The sequence below is a fragment of the Schistocerca americana genome, chromosome 1, assembly GCF_021461395.2.
Source record: "Schistocerca americana isolate TAMUIC-IGC-003095 chromosome 1, iqSchAmer2.1, whole genome shotgun sequence".
In the NCBI taxonomy this organism is placed as follows: Eukaryota; Metazoa; Arthropoda; class Insecta; order Orthoptera; family Acrididae; genus Schistocerca; species Schistocerca americana.
In genome coordinates, this window is record NC_060119.1 from 480,764,362 (window position 1) to 480,783,165 (window position 18,804).

At 35.3% G+C, this 18,804-nt stretch overlaps 1 protein-coding gene across 4 annotated transcripts in view; it reads left to right on the plus strand.

Moving 5' to 3' along the window:
* Positions 1–18,804, plus strand: part of LOC124604224 (syntaxin-1A) — a 344,075-nt gene that overhangs the window by 264,658 nt on the left and 60,613 nt on the right. For 2 of the 4 annotated variants that reach the window (XM_047136461.1, XM_047136462.1), the window contains exon 10: positions 1,105–1,981. The exons of the other annotated variants lie outside the window; for them this stretch is intronic. In XM_047136461.1, coding sequence (XP_046992417.1) covers positions 1,105–1,182 — 78 coding nt within the window. In that variant the 3' untranslated portion in view covers positions 1,183–1,981. Of the gene's footprint in view, positions 1–1,104; positions 1,982–18,804 lie in introns of those variants that run through there. 4 annotated transcript variants of the gene reach the window in all.

The window sequence follows — 18,804 nt, forward strand, 5'->3', positions numbered from 1 at the left end:
CTTAAATTCAGTAGTTATTTCAATTTTGTTTTCTGAATGCTGTGGATATTTCACTACTTCTCAGTAGAACAATTAAGGTTTTTTCTTTTTATTTCATTTTTCTTTCATCTTCCCATATCTGTTTGTATTCAGTTATCTCTGATCTTATAAAAACAATACATGCCTGTTAACAGTTATTCACTCATTCCTTCTGGAATCATATATTTTGATAGGTGCAATTGATTCAGTCATGTAGCATTTCTCTCCCAAATGAATTGGAGTGAAAAACGTGCTTTGATTACACTACATTATGGTCTGAATATAGCACCAAACCTGTGAAATTGTGCCAGAATATTTACTGATGTTTTTGAGCTCTAGATCAATCTCTTGTTTTTTAATGTGTTCTGGTTTTTTTTTTTTTTTTTTTTTTTTTTTTACAATGTGTTTATTGCAGTTCATCAGCCACAGTGCTCTGAAGAACTACCACTATGTGTGTTACTTCTTCATAATATATATTCTGAATACTTCTCAATTGTTTGCATTTTAGTTCTAGTTGTGACTTGTGCATATTGAGCTCTCTTTCAAATTTTCCTTTGATATGTAAAATATGAAATATTTCTTGAAATAAAAATTAAGTACTACTCATATAATTGAGAGTATTTTGCATCCAGTTGCATTTAATGCACTAATATTGCACCTTTTTATGCACTTCTAATTTAGACTAAAAGTAATGTAAGTCACAAAACATATTGCATTAGGAGGTCCCTTCTATAAGTAATTCCTTAGAGCATGAGTTAAGGGTTTTGTGGGTGGTGTGACAGTACTTCTAGTATTACAAAGATAAATTCATCAAAGTGTAAGAAAGTAGCTTTGCATTCACATGGCTTCCTGCTAGTGCAACAATTTGACAATAGTTTTCAGCTCTTAAGTACCTTTTGATAAAATCATTTTTTTTTTAACCAATAACTGATAAATTTGTAGTTTTTAGTGATTAATTTCTCTACAGTACAGTATGTCACACCATTCATGTTTTGGCAAAAAGAAGGAGTTAACTATTTGCATTATATTACCATTTTGCTTGAATGCTTCTTTTTAATTTACCCCATTTTTTTGTTTTGTTCACAGAAAAAGATCCTGTTAATAATCTGCCTCGTAGTAGTCGCCATCATTTTAATTATTATTTTGGCAGTCACTTTGAGCTGAATGCCTGGTGAAATAGTTACCTAAGACTCGCTTGCGTTAACCCCACGTCCCTAAAGTCTGTTGTGCCTGAAAATCTGTTAAGGGAGAGCATTTGTAAACAATGTTACAGTGCAGGAATCAATTTCATAAAGTATTAGTTTTGGTAGGTATTTACAACATTTTGCACTGGGAAGTCTTGAAGTGTGATGACATCAGCTGGCTTTGCGAGGAAACTCTACCTTACATGCTCGGGTGTGTGTGTTTTCTGTCCCTTGTTTGGATTACTGATGAAATGTTCAGGACATTGTGTAATTAATGTATAGTAGTAAATTAGTTAAAATGAGAGTAAATTATGATATTTTCATTACAACAACAATAATTTTGTAATATATAATTTGAAAATGTTGATAGCAATATGAAAAAGTGTGATAAATATTTGAATATTCTTGCTTTGAAAGCAGATGATTGTAATAATACAGAATACTTCTTATAGCTGGCAGTTCATATGGTGGGCTAATAAATCCAGTTTTATGATATTTGTTAAAAGGCAGTGTTGGAAATAATTATGTTTAAAACTTGGATGTTGAAATGTAATCATGTTTCATTATACTTGCTGCTGCTCAATAGCATAAATAATAATGAAGTTCCTATTGTTTTATGCCTCCTGTAAATTTATCAAGTTATTCATACTATTTAAAACCTGTCGGTTCTCTGTCAACTAGACAGGTAATACCTTTTTCTCCATAATTGGCTTTCTGGGGAAGTCTGAACATGTTTGTACAGTTTTAAAGAAAAGAATAAAATGCCTAATTACTCACTAGTTACATTGAAAACTGCAATGCCTTTTTTTTTTACATTATTCTGTATTGTGTTGTGTATAATTAAAATACAAAACATTCATTAAAAATGTAGATTCGAAGTTGCTTCTACCTTATTAGTTTAGCAATATAAAACAGCAAATCATTAATGTAACAGTCTGCTGCCATAGCATGGTGGTGAGGCAACTAGAAGTACTAGTACCACTACTGCTGCATGGCAGTGAGCAGTTTTTCATCTCATTTCTATTACATGAAACTGCCTGGAGTACCTCTTTTATAAAAATAAAACTAATTACATAGAGATATTTTCTGATGCATGTAGTAGGATTCTTGAAATGCCTTTTGCATTATATTTAAGTCACAGCATAGTAGAGAAAAGTTAACAGAACTATTGACAGCATTTTTCTAAGCATTTAAAATATTTTAATTATTTTTACAGTCAAGTTGCATTTTATAAAAATTAGATGCTTTATTTATATTTCAATATTTCTATATAATTACTTTGTATTTTTTTATGAAGAATTCATCTTGATTACTGTCCCATAGAAATAATTTCTTCACTTGACAAGCTTTCCTGGTAGTGCATTATTTTTTGAATCTCATAAAATGTGTTAATCAAAATTAAACAATGTCAGATGTGTCATCAGTTGTGGCTGGGAGGATAATCTGCAAGCTCATATGTAGACTGGAATGGTAAAATAGTATATGTATCACATTGGAAATACATACATCTTTCCAACCATGATAAAATATCACCAAATGCAAATACTTTTGAATGTTTGTAGGTTTTAACTTAGTTAAAATTTCACTTGTATTGTAGTTTCAGTATGCTGTGCAGGGAAATTATTAGTCACTAACAGAAAGGTTAAAATTTAAAAGTTGTCAATAAGCAGTGCCTTCTTTCCTTAAATTTTTTTATAAGACACAGGACATTATTTTTGTATTTCATACTAAGATTTCTTAATATAGTGTAATGAATTTCATGAAAGACAATAAATAGTAAACTGCATAACTAAATTATTTTGAATAAATTTTTTCAAAGTGGTCAAGACACCATCATGAGCCCAGCAGAGTGAAAATATCAGCCAAGGAGTAATTTACTTAGTATATAACACAGAAAATGTGAACTCATTCTTAGATTCTCTCTCAACACCCCCCCCCCCTCCCCCCCCACCCCCACCCATTATTTTCGCTCTCTGCACCCTCCCGTCCTATTTACTCAGTGTGTCCCAAATAAGAAAAATTAAATGTAAAATGACTTCAGGCACTTCAACTAGGCTAGTTCCATGTGTTGCATTTAGAACATGGGCTAGAAAATGTATCTCCTAGCAGCCCTTCTTTTATGTGTAGAATATTGTAAATGAGTAAAAAACCATGTGAAATTAATTTTCCTCAATGTTACTTTCTTATGACGCATGTAAGCTGTATAATATTCTTTTTGTTGCAAACTATGATCAGATGTGACCCATATTGCTTTCAAGGTAATGAGACTCCCAGTCATGAATTATCTGTTTTCTCATTGTTAATGTGATACCATGTTATTGTAGCCCACTTTTGTACTAAACGTATTAAATATTTCATTCTGAAAGTTTCTTGCTCTCAACAATGCAAAAAAGGTGGTGTAGTTTCTTCATAAGACCTCTAGAGCTCCTTGATTTTCATTAACAGCTTTACATATATTCATCTACGTTTTGCCTGTGAACAATATTAAAGTATACAATGGTAATGTGATTTGTCTTCTAATTTTTATTTAATTAGAAATGTACACACATGGAACTGCCATATACTTAGGTTCATTACTGAATGACATATGTGGAACTGAATGAACAGCCTCACGAAGAGGGTATTGAATCCAAACAGTTTTTTTTGTCTCAACATTTCCTGAGACTTGCTCCTGCTGATGGAACAAAATTCCACAAATTTCAGAAATGAGACAATTCATTAATGAAAATTTTTTTCTTAAACAATAAATGTTGCCCTTATTGGCAGAAAATGGTGCAATGAATGCAGCCCCTGACATAAAAGTACCAAGAATGATCATGGAATGGCAGTGAGACTAGACACACATATGGGAAGGATTGCAGTTCCTTGGTTTTCCTAATTGCATGAGACTCTTCTCCTAATGGTTACTTCACTTGCGCATCCTTCGCCAACCCAACTTTGTGTTATGAATATGATTCTCTATTCATGTAATGTTCTTGTTGCAGTCATTAAGGCGATAAACCAGTCTTTCATACTATTCTGTTTTCTGAGTAGAATATTCCAACTTATATGGATGTATGGATAATTGTGTTTATTAATAATTAGTTCCTATTTCAAGCATGTAGTTATTTGCAGAACCATTGCATCTCTATTCTGTCCCAGTAGAATGAAAATTGTGAGGAAGGAGGTAAACAGACCAAGTATGCCAATTTGTACATAAATAATTTTGGGTAATTAATGTTCTGTTAATTAAAATTGTACAACTGCTACTCTCATGCTTCATTATTACACCCACACGTTTGCAATTAACCATCTTATCTTAAACCCTGTCATATCTTGCTTCTTAAGAATATCTCCACAAAAGCAATCACAACTATGTTTTCTAATCCCATGCATAGTGCTATTATGCACAATAATCTTCTTTCTACTTTAATATTGTTACATTTTTTGTACTTTAAATACTTGTGGAACTGGTACTTTTTTAACTTCCCAATTTCACCTGTTGACCTGCCGCCACAATCACAATCACAACTGCAGATAGATGGACAGAGTTGATATACAATCTTTCTAGTGAATTTTTCAGTCTGCAGAAACTGATCAGAGGAGAAAAATAAATAATTTTCATACCGCAATGACATTTTGTTTTGTGAAGAAGCTTGTGTGCAACCTGCTCTCTTAAGTAGTCACTGAGTTAGACAAGCATTAGAGATGCTCTGAAACCTCTGAAGACAAGAATTGAAACAATTGGCTGTAAGGGCAAAGAAGAGAGACATGGGTATATGATAACTGGGAGCCACAGTAAGATAGCTCGTAGTTAAAGATCGTGTGAGGAGCCACAGTGGAGAAGTAAGGAAATGTTACTAACAGTTCACACTCAAGGTTGACATAAAAGATTTTATAGAAGAAACCAGAAGCTGCTAATGTTTGTAGTGCCACCTTGGGACAATGTTCTTTTATTTGACAGTACATACTATTACAATTGGTTAAGATGACCCAGCAAAAGCAGCGATAATTAGCTTCTTGAACAGTAATTATGGAAATGATCTTCATGAATGTGGTGCAAAACTCAAGAAATTTAGTCCAAAATGTGATTTAATGTCAGTTGTGTATACTTTTCACCCTCCGGCTGTTAACACATTTCTCATGAGAACTTGTCTCCAGTATTGTGGAATTTGATACTATATCACTGTCTCCCTATTATGAAAGTGAGCAAAGGGGTTAAGTAACAGGACTCGGATTTGAAACATATAGTTTCCCAACTATCCGTGCAGACAACCAGATTCAAATTTCGAGGCAAATCAGTTCACTAGAACAGCAGGGAGGTTCCTTAAAAAAATTCAAAGGCAGTTTTTCTGCTGCAGCTTTGTCCAATCCAACCTTTGGCTTTATTTCTTAAAGGCTTGTTGTTGTTGAGGTGGTAAATGCTACACTTTTTTCTAGTTATCAACAGTAGTTTCAGGTCGTCATTAAAACAGCCTCTGATATGAGATGAATGTCCTCAGGGTGTGTACAGAAAGCAGAACAACCATTCCAGATGTTTTCCATGCTATCAAAAGGTGTATTTAAGATGATGTGCATTTAAAATCTTGTAACAAGACTGTCATATTTTCTGTTTATCCTCTTAGTGAATAATGTCTACAGTGATGCATATGCCTTATTTGATAGATAATTTGACAAGATACCTAAGTAAACAAAATGTATTAGATATTTTGAAAGCAAGGCATAATTTTTAGAATGTAGGGGTGTACTTAAATGGAGGTACTTCAGTTATTGTGCCATACAGTGATATTTGTTGTTGAACACCAACCGAAACACGGAGAATAGATTTTTGTCTAATTGGCTTTGTAACAAATCCAGTCACTTTGGCACTGTTCACATACATTTTGCTTTGTTCTGTTGTATCTCCTTTGTTATAGAGAAACTAACACTGGCATAGGAGTAGTCCTAATCAAATTTGCATTTGCACATTTCTGTGAGCCTCTTTCTTTTGTTGTGTTTTTAAATTTCGCCTGGTCATTCTCATTTGTTTTTCCATTTTTGTCTGCAATAGTTAATGCTGATGTTACGATGGTAAATCTGTAAAAAATAAAACTTCTTTCCTCCAGTCCATGTTCGTGTTGTGGCACTAACACACTCATCAGTGTGTTTTTAAACCATACTCTTCCTTTCTCTTTTTACAATAATTAATGATTATTGATTAATAAATGCATTCTGTACTGCACAGTGCCTCCTGTGATTTTTCTCTCTAACTCAAGACATTTCAGTTTTTATGTTACATATTGTGTTGTTGTTCATATGTAGGTATATTGGCTGTGTGTTATAAAAATTTTGTCTACTGGGGCACAAATTTTCTCCGTAATACAAGTGGTCCTTTGGAAAGCAATGAGAGGGTTGAAACATGTTACTGGTCTGTTGTAGAGTCTTGATTGTCCTGAGCTGTCACAGGTACTCATTGTTCAAACCTTTTCATAAATATTAACGTATGTAATTGTAATATAATTGGATAATTTAAAAATTGACTCGACAAGCGGTGGTAGGATCAACAATTCTTCTGGAAGAAAAGTTGAAGGGGACGGAAGATGGCTGGAGGAAAACACACACACACACACACACACACACACACACACACACACACACACACACACACACACACTCACTCTTCCACAGTCACTAGATTTAAATTTAGTTTTAAAGCCCTTTCCAAGGACTCAAGGATTGACAATGTATGTGGTAGGGAAGAAAAGGGGAGAGCACCAAATGATAGGTCACTAGTGTGGAAAAATGGAAGGGTGGTGGGCACCAAATTATCTCAATTTTGTGAGAAAATGTTCTCGATAAAGGCCTGCTGTGTAAGCTGAAATGCCAGTCCTTGAGAGACATGGATGTCAAAAAAGGTATAGATGATTGAGAGATTGAGAAGTAAAGAGAGTTATTTACTAGTGGAAGACCTTCCGAATGAATACATGCAATCCTTCCCCAGCAATTTTAATAAATTTGCTGAACTTTACTCTTTCTTTCTCTGAACATTGGTTTTGAACCACTGTTGATTCCCATATTTTATTCAGACTGCTTTCACGTGGTTATATGTCTGCTAGATTTTTATGATTGGGCAAATTTCTATGTAATTTGTTTACATAACAGTGTCCAGAGGTCTGTTAACTTCCAGTGGTGGTGGTGACAAAAGTACTTCATTCAAAAACAGTCTCTTCTCTCTTCTCTTACAGCCTCAATGAAAGCCAAATAAATAACACGTCATACCGAAATCACCAGGATAATTGACCTATTACATAGTTTTACTAGAATAGATAGATACCTTATTAGGAGACAGCTTTTTTATTTCCAAATTAATCTTCCTGGTGAATAACTAGACAATATAAACTTGTGAATGGACTGTTAAGAAATTTTGACACTTATGATAAATGTTTTATTTAAATAGCTAACAACAATTTTAAAGGAAAGGAAACAAACTTAAAGATAAGTGATGCTTAAATGGCACTTTAAAGATAAGTGATGCTTAAATGGCACTTTAAAGAAAAGTGATGCATAAATGGCACTTTAAAGAAAAGTGATGCTTAAATGGCACTTTAAAGAAACATATTTTGTGTTATAAACAAGGGACAAAGGCAGTGAAGTTGAACAGTTCACCTGTTTGTATAACCTCAAGCCAGTGGAACTACAGAAAGGGATCTTGTAAAATATGCTACTCACTGTTGCCAGGAAACTCGTCATCATAGGAGCTAAATTGCATTAGCTTACAAACCTGAAAAATCACTCATGTCAGTGAAGTCATCATACGGTTGGGAAACCCTAAAAGACTTCATCATTCAGCTTGCTGTTGACTTTGAAACATGAAATAAGCAAAAGTTTTTCTACATCCAGCAAATGTAATTCAAATACCATATATTCCAAAATATAATTACTCTTATCAATAAGGTAATTTTGACTCGACTCAAGTGCAATAATATAAAGCATGTAAATGAGGAAGATGAAAATTATTGTGTTGAATGAAAATGAAAAATCAATGGGACCAAATGCTTTCATGTCGAATTTCTTAGATATGTGAAACAGTTGACGGAGTATATCTGAATGACAGTAATGTTAGTCAACAAACAGTAAATTTTAGTAAGTCATTGTGTACATACGCTTGCCCAGCTTCCTCAGCTTGATTGTCAGTGTGGGATGAATGATACTGTTCTCAAACTGGTGATGGGAAATGAGGGTATCTTGACTCTCGAAAGCTTAAATCCTCTTCACACAAAGTATGCTTTTTTTTACCCTCCAAAAGATAAAGTGCTTCTTGTGTGACAATTATTGGCATGCTGAAAACAACAGGTTTTGAATTGTTTTCCACCATGGCCGTAAGCTGCATGACAAATAAGGGTTTTTGAGTTCCATTCAGAGTGAACAGTGTATGTGCAAGCTGTATGTATTTGCAGCACCAAGAGAGTGAATGAGGAGGAAATCAGATTGCATAACTTTATCCTAGGGCGATCATGTGATGGTCATGAATCACAAAGATATATACTGATTAATGAGTGTTGCCATGAGTGAGAGATCAGCATGCAAGATTGTTGGTGTGAATTTGTAAATATTGAGTCTTTATGACTGTGGAAAATCTGGAAGGAAGATCGGGTAGCTTCATGGGAGTGAATGAGAAGCTACTTCAGGAAATAAATGATGAAATTGCAGTACAAGCTGCTGAAAAGGCATAAAATGTATAGGCATTTCATCATTTTATTGAATATAGTGTTTTAATACATGGTGGTGGCTACCTAGAGGAGGTAATGAGCATTTGTGTGCATCATAGTAAATAAATAGCAATGTTTTTGGGAACACAAGTTTATTTTTTTGTATTACAGAAGATGATACATTGTTTTCATGGAGAGCTGTGTTTGTAAACAGTGAACTGTTTGTGACTTGTTGGCTAAATTTCATTTATGAACACATACTTGACCTTTATGAGACCATACAACATATAAGATAATTTGACAGGGCAGCAACACATGCATTTATTCAGTGAAAATAATAAACCTCATTTGTTTCTGAAGATCAGTTAAACCAAAATTGGTTCTTTGTCATTTTTGTAAATAATTGAGTTTGTAACAATTAATTTACATCTGATGCCAAAGCAGATGTTCCTTGCATGCCACAGTATACCAATTGGAGCTGTGTTGCATGGAGAAAAATATCTTTCACAGCCAGAGTATTTCAATTCACAGCAATTTTTTTTTGATTTAAGTACATCCTCAAGAGGGTGCAGCACATCTTGCTTTCTACTGAGATGCTTCGAAATCCTAAAGTGCTTGCCCCATTTTCTTCAAACTTTAGAGGAAGAACCCAAAGTGAAACATCACGATTGACAAGTGCTTCATGGTTTGAAAACTGTTAGTATAAACAAATGTAGCTTCCCATAGTATTCTCAAGACATTTATTTTAATTTTTTTTTTACTCATTAGTTCACTTTGAAGTAAAGGTATTATTTTTGTCTAGGGATAGTGACTAAAAAAGTTATTGTAGTGAACTTCATCCAGAATGGGAAGAAGATGACTGACTGCATGTTGCGATACAATAACTGAATGTGTATGGGGGGGGGGGGGGGGGGGGGGGAGGAAAGTCTATGATGATGGAACTTTTCATCAGGTGAACTCAAGCTACTGTCCTTCCTTCCATAAACTTGTTGACAAGTGTCTCTTACCAACAGAATGTATTAAATTTATGCAAGAGCGGACTTTCAATTTGTAAGAAGCCTTCCATTATATGAAGCTATGCATGAATTATCCTCCCAGATTTAGAGATTGTTAGAATTATTTCCTTTACTGTGTATAGTGGGTCTCTTTATGTCTCTTTTTAACAATAACAATATTATCATCGTCATCATCATCATCATCATCATCATTGTAATGGAAATATGTGAATGAAAGATAGCTAATGATTTGAGGACAAACTACCACTCCTTAATATGGAGGAAATACAGAAACAAATGGGTACATAAAGCTAGTAGTTTTTAACTAATGTACCTGAGGGTTCTCTCTCTCTCTCACTCACTCACTCACTCACTCACTCACTCACACACACACACACACACACACACACACACACACACACACACACACACACATTCATTTTACCCCTCCCCTCCAGTGATTGTTGGTGAAGAATCCCTCAGTTTTTATGATTTTATGAGCCTCTTTTGGTCCAGTGAGTTTTCTGTGCTTCGATTAGCGATTATTCATCATGCTATTATTTGCAACAATTTTCAGAAAGTATTGTCTTTGATCTTATCGCAGATACTCTCATCTGTGCTCACCTTATTCCAGCAATTTTTTTGTAACTTCAAAGTTAAAAACCTAGTGCAGAAATTCACAGGTCATACTGAAAAATTAGAACTGTTAGAAAAATTTGTAGTAAATACATACTACCTGTTAAGCAATAAGTGTGAATTACTTTTTAGAAATAAATAAATAAATAAAGGTAGGAATAAATCAGTTATCTATTTTGTGTTTCTTAAGTACATTGTTTAGCGTAGTCGCAGTTTAGGTACTGCACAGTTTGCTTCAAATTTTCTTTTTGTTTTGGACTTTTTGTTATTTTTTAATGCATGATTTTAACTGAATATTAAATTTTCGTAGTTTTCTTGTTGTGTAAAAATTTGTTATGAATTATAACAAATATTAGTATTAGATGACGTTGATGATAAAACTTTAATGTGATATTGTTGCTATAAAAGTTCTATGTGTGTGATGTGTGATTGGGGGGGGGGGGGGGGAATAGTTTTACATAATACTTTAAATACCTTCCTTGCTATATTAAGGCTTCCCAGAGCAAATGCATTTCTACAAGCTCCTTGTAATACAAGAAATCTGCACGTACTTACTAATTCCTGTGTCCTAAATACCTCAGACAGTTTGCCTAGTTTGTCTTAAGCATTTTACATTTAATATAATACTTCTATAATTCAATACAATACTCAAGATTTGAATATTTTAAAGAAAGTCACTATTGTTTGTGATAGCCATTTAATGTATGTTACCAGCATCACAGCTGCAAAAAAAAATTCAAACTGGAAGCATCATGTTTGTGTATTTTTCTTTTGCTACAAAGATGAAAATATCTGTAATGTTAAGATCTGGCACAATATGTGATTGTATGCATATGGAATTGCATGCACAGATGTTTCTGTAAAATGTTTGACACACTATTTTTAATACAATTTCAAGAAAGCAATTCAGAGCTGCAGTTCACATTACTGCCAATCATATTACAGATCTTAATTAACTAAGGTGTCATTTTGAAGTAAATACAAGATTTTGTTCATATAAAATTGTATCTTATTTTGCCAGGACCTTTCTTTATGTACATTGCACAAAAAATGATCATTGATTGTCACATCATTTTTTTTTTTTTTTTTAAGACTTCGTAGTTAAAATTTTGGGATTCTTGGGCAGGGCGGAGGGGAGGGGGAGGGCGCAGCAATTGCAGAAAATTAAAGGAGTTGTTGAGAACGAAAATGACATACTGAACTGTTTTCGTTGAAAGCAATAGTTAAATTTGTAACAAGTTGGCTGGACAAAAATGTAAGAGGGTGTACTACAACAAACTGTGTCAGCAGTGTTGAGTGTTAAATTGTATATACATCTGCGACACTTCAGTTTAATCGCACTCTTATACTTCAGTTTAATCGCACTCTTATTCATCTTTAAAACTATGCTATTATTTCATAAATTTTTGTTATTTTGTGCCAAGTCTTCAAAGATCCAGATTTCTGCATATTTCATTGAGTACATTCTCAAAGGAAATGTTAAGGGAATTACTACAAACTGAATCAAATCATCAAAGTGCACGTGCATGCATTTGTCACTTTATACGCCTTACCAATAATTGTTTGCAATAAAACAGCATATTTACTGAGCAAGTAGCATTTTGAAGATACATAGTTAATTCACTGTTTGTTTCATAGCTTATTACAGACTGACAATGTAACAAGAGAGTACAGATAGTCATATCGATAAGCACTCACCAGTATTATTCAACTTTCCAGTTTGTCTGCTACTGATGTCTGTCTTTTATTAACAGTGCTGTACCCCTAGTGAATTACAGGAATTCACCTCATTCAGGAGTGTTCTTCTGTACTACCCACATATCATTTTATCACTCTCTCTCTCTCTCTCTCTCTCTCTCTCTCTCTCTCTCTCTGAATATAACAACTAGCCTCTTACCCCACCCCCTATTTTTTTTGAATTTAGAATTAATTATTCTGCTGTAATTCACTTTTATGGCAAAATAAGATGTGAACTGCTAATTAATAAAGGAAATAAATTTCTTTATTTTTTGTGTTATTTCTGCTACTGCCATCATCAGATCAAAACTTAGAACCTGTATAACAAAGTTCTCTGTCAGTATCAAAAACCTATGGGGCATAGGTTTATGTTACTTACAGACATATTAAATGAGGAAATATTTCAAATTATGCAGGTGATTTTGTTCACAAAAGGTGAACTGCAAATGTTTGATGCGAAGGTTAACAATAATTATGGAAACATTTGTCATGCATTTCCAATTTTTTCAGTTTCTCATTTGTGTATGCAGCATTATCGCTGTATGTGCTTGACAGACTATGATAATATTTATAAACACCAAATGTAGTATAACTCAGGCTAAAGAAAGTTGAAAAATAATTCAAAATGTGTATGTGTGAAACTGTGCTTTGGATTGTGGGCAGAACAGCATTATAATAATATTTATTGTTGTGAAATTTGACAAACATATCTGCATTGGTGTTCAGAAGATATCTGGTGTACAGCAAGGCTGATAAATACATTCTACACAGTGCTTGAATTTTGTGCGTCTAAAAATAGTCTCTGATGGTGGTGGGGATGATGATAATGATGTAAGTAAACCACAAGAAAATTGTATTTTCTAGATGCTTTCCCTTCTTGGTTCTGAATGTATAGTTTCTTTCATATTATGTGTAAGTGCGTGTGTTTGTTTTATTCATTGTTTCTACTGATAATATATATTTGTTACTCTGATCATGTGCAATACAGATGTTATGTATATATAATATTTGCATTACATTTTAATTTTGCTTCCTTCATCATTTGCTTAGTTTTAGTTAGTGTGTGTATCTGTTCGTTTATTCCCATGTAGTGTATTGATTTTATTGCAGTGTTGCATTTCGCATGGTAAGTAGCCAGTATAAACAATTGAACACAGTGTACAGAAAATGACAGACAAAAATATTCCTTTGTGATTGCTTTTCATGTATTTCTTTGCCCTCAGAGTAAGGGACACATCTAGCATGTCTAAATACGAAACCTTTTCTTGAAAAACACAGTAATTAAATTATTGTGTGTGTGTGTGTGTGTGTGTGTGTGTGTGTGTGTGTGTGTGTGTGTGTGTGATAGTGGGATTAATCACGTGAATATATTGTTGAACATAAATTGAGGCACCAAATGAAGTTGACTGGGATTTATTGGCAGTAGCATAAGTACAAAACACTTAAAAATATTTTATGTGATTGAAGTATGCAATTGTTGAGTGTGAGCGTATGCTGTACCCAATTTTTTGAGTTTGCATTTCATTGTGATTGTATTGCCATGTGCTCACAGTAGTGTAAAACGCTGATGTGTATTCATTTGTTCTTATTATATGGCCCTGTTTTTGTGTTTAACATGTTAAATGATGTGCAAGTAGCCTAATAATGTTTGGGTGCCATTAATTTCATTTTTTGTTTTATGAGTTGCAAACTGCCCTAGCTTTTTAATGCTGTCTTTAATCATCAAACTGTGTGTTTGAAAGCTATGGAAACAGGTGAGAATGACAAATTGCTCAGTAAAAAGTTTGATGATGATGATAAAAGAAATTATGCAGAAAATGTGTAAAGAGAATTTGTGGAGGTTTGCAGAATAAAGGATAAATGACTCAGGGAACTTCTTCATAAAGAAATTGGCAGAAAATACTCAATATTCCAGGTTTGAGTCCGTGTGGTACATCTTTTAACACACAGTTTATTCTGTCTAGAATTTTTGTTTTTATTGCAACTATGTTGTAGAGAACTAACTTTTTAGTTTAAAGTGATGCTTACCAGAAGTGTATAAACAATTGAGGAATTCATCAATAATCAGATCCAGTGAAAAGATAAATCATTCATGCAGCGGTGACAGACACAGAGTGCAGATGTTGTTCTTTAAAAGTCAAATCGGAAACACAAAACTAACCACACTATGTAGTTACTCGTATGTCTACCCAGTACACTACATAAAGTAGGAAGTTTCCATAAAGTCCTGTACAAAACTTTACTTGCCATATAGGGGAAATGCTGAGTCTCAGATGGGGACAACAACACTGTCACAGAATAAGCTTTCGGCCAACAAAGCCTTTGTCAAAACACAAAAACACACACACACACACACACACACACACACACACACACACACACACACACAAATAAACAAACAAATGCAACTCGCACGTACACGACCACAGTCTCTGGTAGCTGAAGCCACACTATCACCGGCAGCAGCAGCAGTGCATGACGGGAGAGGCAACAGGGTGGGGGTAAGGAGTAGTCTGGGGCTGGGGCTGGGACTGGGGCTGGGAGGGAGAGGCATGAGGTATAAGAGGGTCTGGGAGGGGGGGGGGAAGGGGGGGCTGTGAAGTGCTGCTGGGGAGCGTGCAGGGATGAGGTGGAGAGGGGACATGGCAGGTAGTTGCAGTCGGGAGGTTAGACAGAGGGTGGGGGGAGGGTGTTAGTGGAAAAGGAGAGAAGTAAAAATACTGAGTGTTCGTGGAACAGAGAGCTATGTAGTGCCAGAATGAGAACAGGGAATGGGCTAGATGGGTGCAACAATGACTAACAAAGGTTGAGGCCAGGAGTGTTACAGGAACATAGGATATATTGAAAGGAGAGCTCCCATATAATTACGAAAAGCTGGTGTCTGTCCACATGAATGACCACTGACAAGCTGTGGCCAAGAAACAACTCGAACACCCTGTTGCTGACCACACTGCTCAACACAGCATTCTTCATATCAGTGACTGCTTCACAGCCAGTGTCAAATGGTTCCTTCTCACCAACATCAGCTCTCCGAATTGTGCAGATGGGAACTCTCCCTGCAAGATATCCTACATTCCCATAACTCTCTTGGCCTCAACCTTCATTAGTTATTGTCCTCACATCTAGCTCCCCTTCCCTGTTCCCATTCCAGCACTACACAGTTCTTTATCCTACACACACCCAGTCCTTTACTTCTCTCCTTTCCCGCTACTCCTCCCCCCCCCCCCTTCCCCTCCCTCCCCCCCCTCCCTCCCCTCCCCCCCCCCCCCCCCCCCCCAATGGTCTCCATCTAACCACCTGACTGCACCTAGCTGCCCTACTCTCTCCACCTCATCCCTGCGTGCGTCCCAGCAACACTTCGTCATCCCCACCCCCACCCCCACCCCCACCCCTGCCCCTACCCTGCTATCCCTCCCTCTGAGCCCCAGCCTCTTCCATACCCCCCACCCAGTTGCCTCTCCCATCATGCACTGCTGCTGCTGCTGCTGCTCATAATGTGGCTTCAACTGCTAGAGCTGCAGTCATCTCTGTGTGTGTTGTGTTGTGTGTGTGGTTGACCGAAAGCTTATTTTGTGACAGTCTTCTTGTTGTGCCTATTTGTGACTCGTCACAGCATGTCCATTATATTCTGTATCCTGCGTATTATGTTAGAATTAATACTTTTGGTTGGTTGGTGAAAACAGTTGAGAAAACAAATGATACTGAAGAAATTAAAAGTTATGCCATTTCAGCACTATTTCCAGTCTAGAACATATCATGATAAATCATTGTGATGGAAATACATCAAAATCTGTGCAGCATGTTATTCTTAAAAGTAAGGCTGGGGAATATATGTTGTCATTTGTGCACCTCAGTTTAAAAACTAAAACCGTATGTGCCTAAACAACCACTGTTTCTACAGTATATGTGGTACACCAGGCTCACATGAAATAGTAAGAGGCACTGAACAGTGGACAGGCACATACTAGAGACAGGAAATTTTGTTTTCGGCCTGTTCCTCAATGCCCCTTCTATTTTTGAGAAGTTCCCTGTCTACATATGCAGACAATATTCCATCCTCCATATTTCACTGGTGCTAATCATATAAATACTGCTATTAAACTGTGAACATTATGATTTCATAAGACTTCAGCAATGAATCGGAAAAAGAACTTTGAAGATAAAGGGAATTTTAATGTACTTACTATCATCTTCGTATTGAAGAAAACTGATAATTTGTTCATTAGAGATCACTCTGAAATCTGTGATAGGAATTGTCCTAGTTGTTAGGAAGTACTGAATACATAATTGGAACAATATCGCTTCATCATCTATTAGGAACTGGACAACATGAAATTGCTTTTTTTATTTATTAAAGAAAGGAAGGGGGTTCACTTTGCGTCACAGTGTAGGAGAGAGAACATACCAAGATAATTTAATTACACATTTTATTGACGCCTAGTACTCAAAATCATCATATTTATTCGTCTTGGACTTCATGATGAGGGAATATCTTAATAGTAGCTGATCCAAAAGTTACAGAAAAAGTGAAGATGAAAAATTCATTGTAACTTAATGAAATAATGTTAGAGGAAGTCCACAAAAAGATATGAGACTTATTTACATAACAGAATAATTTACTGCCACAATAACAGTACATTTCATTGATAGGTGCTGCTGTAACAGTCTACATATGCATTTGCATCTACAGGATTGCTCTGAAATTCACACTCTAGTGCCTGACAGAGGGTTCAACAAACCACTTTCACACTGTTTCTCCACCGTTCCACTTTTGAACAGAGCATGGGAAAAAACACACACTTAAATCTTTCCATATGAACTCTGATTGCTTTTATTTTATTACAATGATCATTCCTCCCTCTGCAGGTTGGTATTAACAAAATATTTTTGCATTTGAAGGAGAACATTGGAGATCGAATTTCATGAAAAAATACTGCTGCAACAAAAAGCGCATTTGTTTCAATGATTGCTGTCCTGATTTTCTCCCTATATCCATAACTAGCTCTCCTCTATTTTGTGATAATACAAATAAGCTGCCCTGCTTTGAACTTTTTTTATGTTCTCCATCAGTGTTATCTGAGGAGGGATATTGTACTGCAGTGCTCAAGTGGAGGATGGACAAGTGCAGTGTAGGTAGTTTCTTTAGTAGACCTGTTGCACTGTCTGTCTTCTGCCAATATAACATTCTTTGCCTTCTCCACTACATTATCTATGCAATCATTCCAATTTAAGTTGTTACCGCAGTAACTGAAATTTAATGGATTCCTTTTAGTACTCTTGTGGATGACCTCACTCATTCCATTATTATTGTCATTTGCTACTTTTCGTGCTGTACAAATATTGTGTCCAAATAATTTTCCAATTGATTTTGATCTTGTGACGATTTTACTAGATGGTAAATGACAGCTTCTCCAAAGAATGAAATATGGCTGCTCAAGTTGTCTTCTAAACTATTTATGTAGATAAGAAAAATCAGAGCACCTAAAACACTTCCTTGCAGAATGACAGCAATGTTTTACTCTATGATTTTGTCAATTGTGACAGGGTGTATACGACTCAGGACAACAGGGAGGTCCGGGAAAAACCCGGGAATTTTTTCATCTGGGAGAAAACTGGGAAAAACCCAGGATTTTTTAGAATTCTGGGAATTATTCATTGTTTTATTATTCAGTTAAATTTTTGTAATTTTGACTGATGGGAACCGATACTGTGACAAAGGATATTCCATCTTAGCTGCGCAAGTGTGGTGACGACTGTTACATGGCGCTCTCTGGCAACTGCTGAAATGAACCTATTTCTAACAGGTCGCGGGAAAATATTGCAGCTGGTTTGAAAAGCATTACATTCAAAGTAAATTTACTTTTATGCAAGATGAACTATGTGCGAGAATGTACGACGAATTTCTTAAATGACGGAGAATTTGACTCTCATTTAAAAATCAACTCTTTGATGATGAATCATTTAGAAGAATTTCGAGCACAGAAGATCAGACATTTATGTCATTATTAAACATTTTATTGGCACATTTGCATGATGTATCTCAGAGTAACACACGCAAAAAAGATCAACGTTACAAGTGAAAGCTTAGCTTCTCTGACAGCTTATTAATCATCGAGAACAATATTATATATGAAAGCTGTGCTTTTCATGTAGCAACAAGATGTTTATTAATTTAAACCATTAACTTTTCCTGTCTGTGTGTTCATGCAACTTAAGTGATGCATCCCATCTCTTATTAATTTAAATGGTATAAATCTCTCCAGTGCTGTCAATACTATTTCTTTGAATCTAAGCGACATCAGGTCTATACTTACAAGGTTAGTTCAAAAAGAATGGAGGCTTTCTCTTAGGGAGGCATAAAGGTAATTTTTATCTGCTGCTTTAAACAGATATATTTTGCATTTATTTTTGGTGTGTTTGGGTGTTACAGTGTTGGGTCTTGCTGTGACCAACTTTGAGTTCAGTAATTCCTGTACCCATCATAATGCTCCCTATTTGCTCCAGTTTGTTTTTTGCTGAGAGGTTGAATATGTTTATTGCAATCCAACCATTTGCACTTATTCTTCT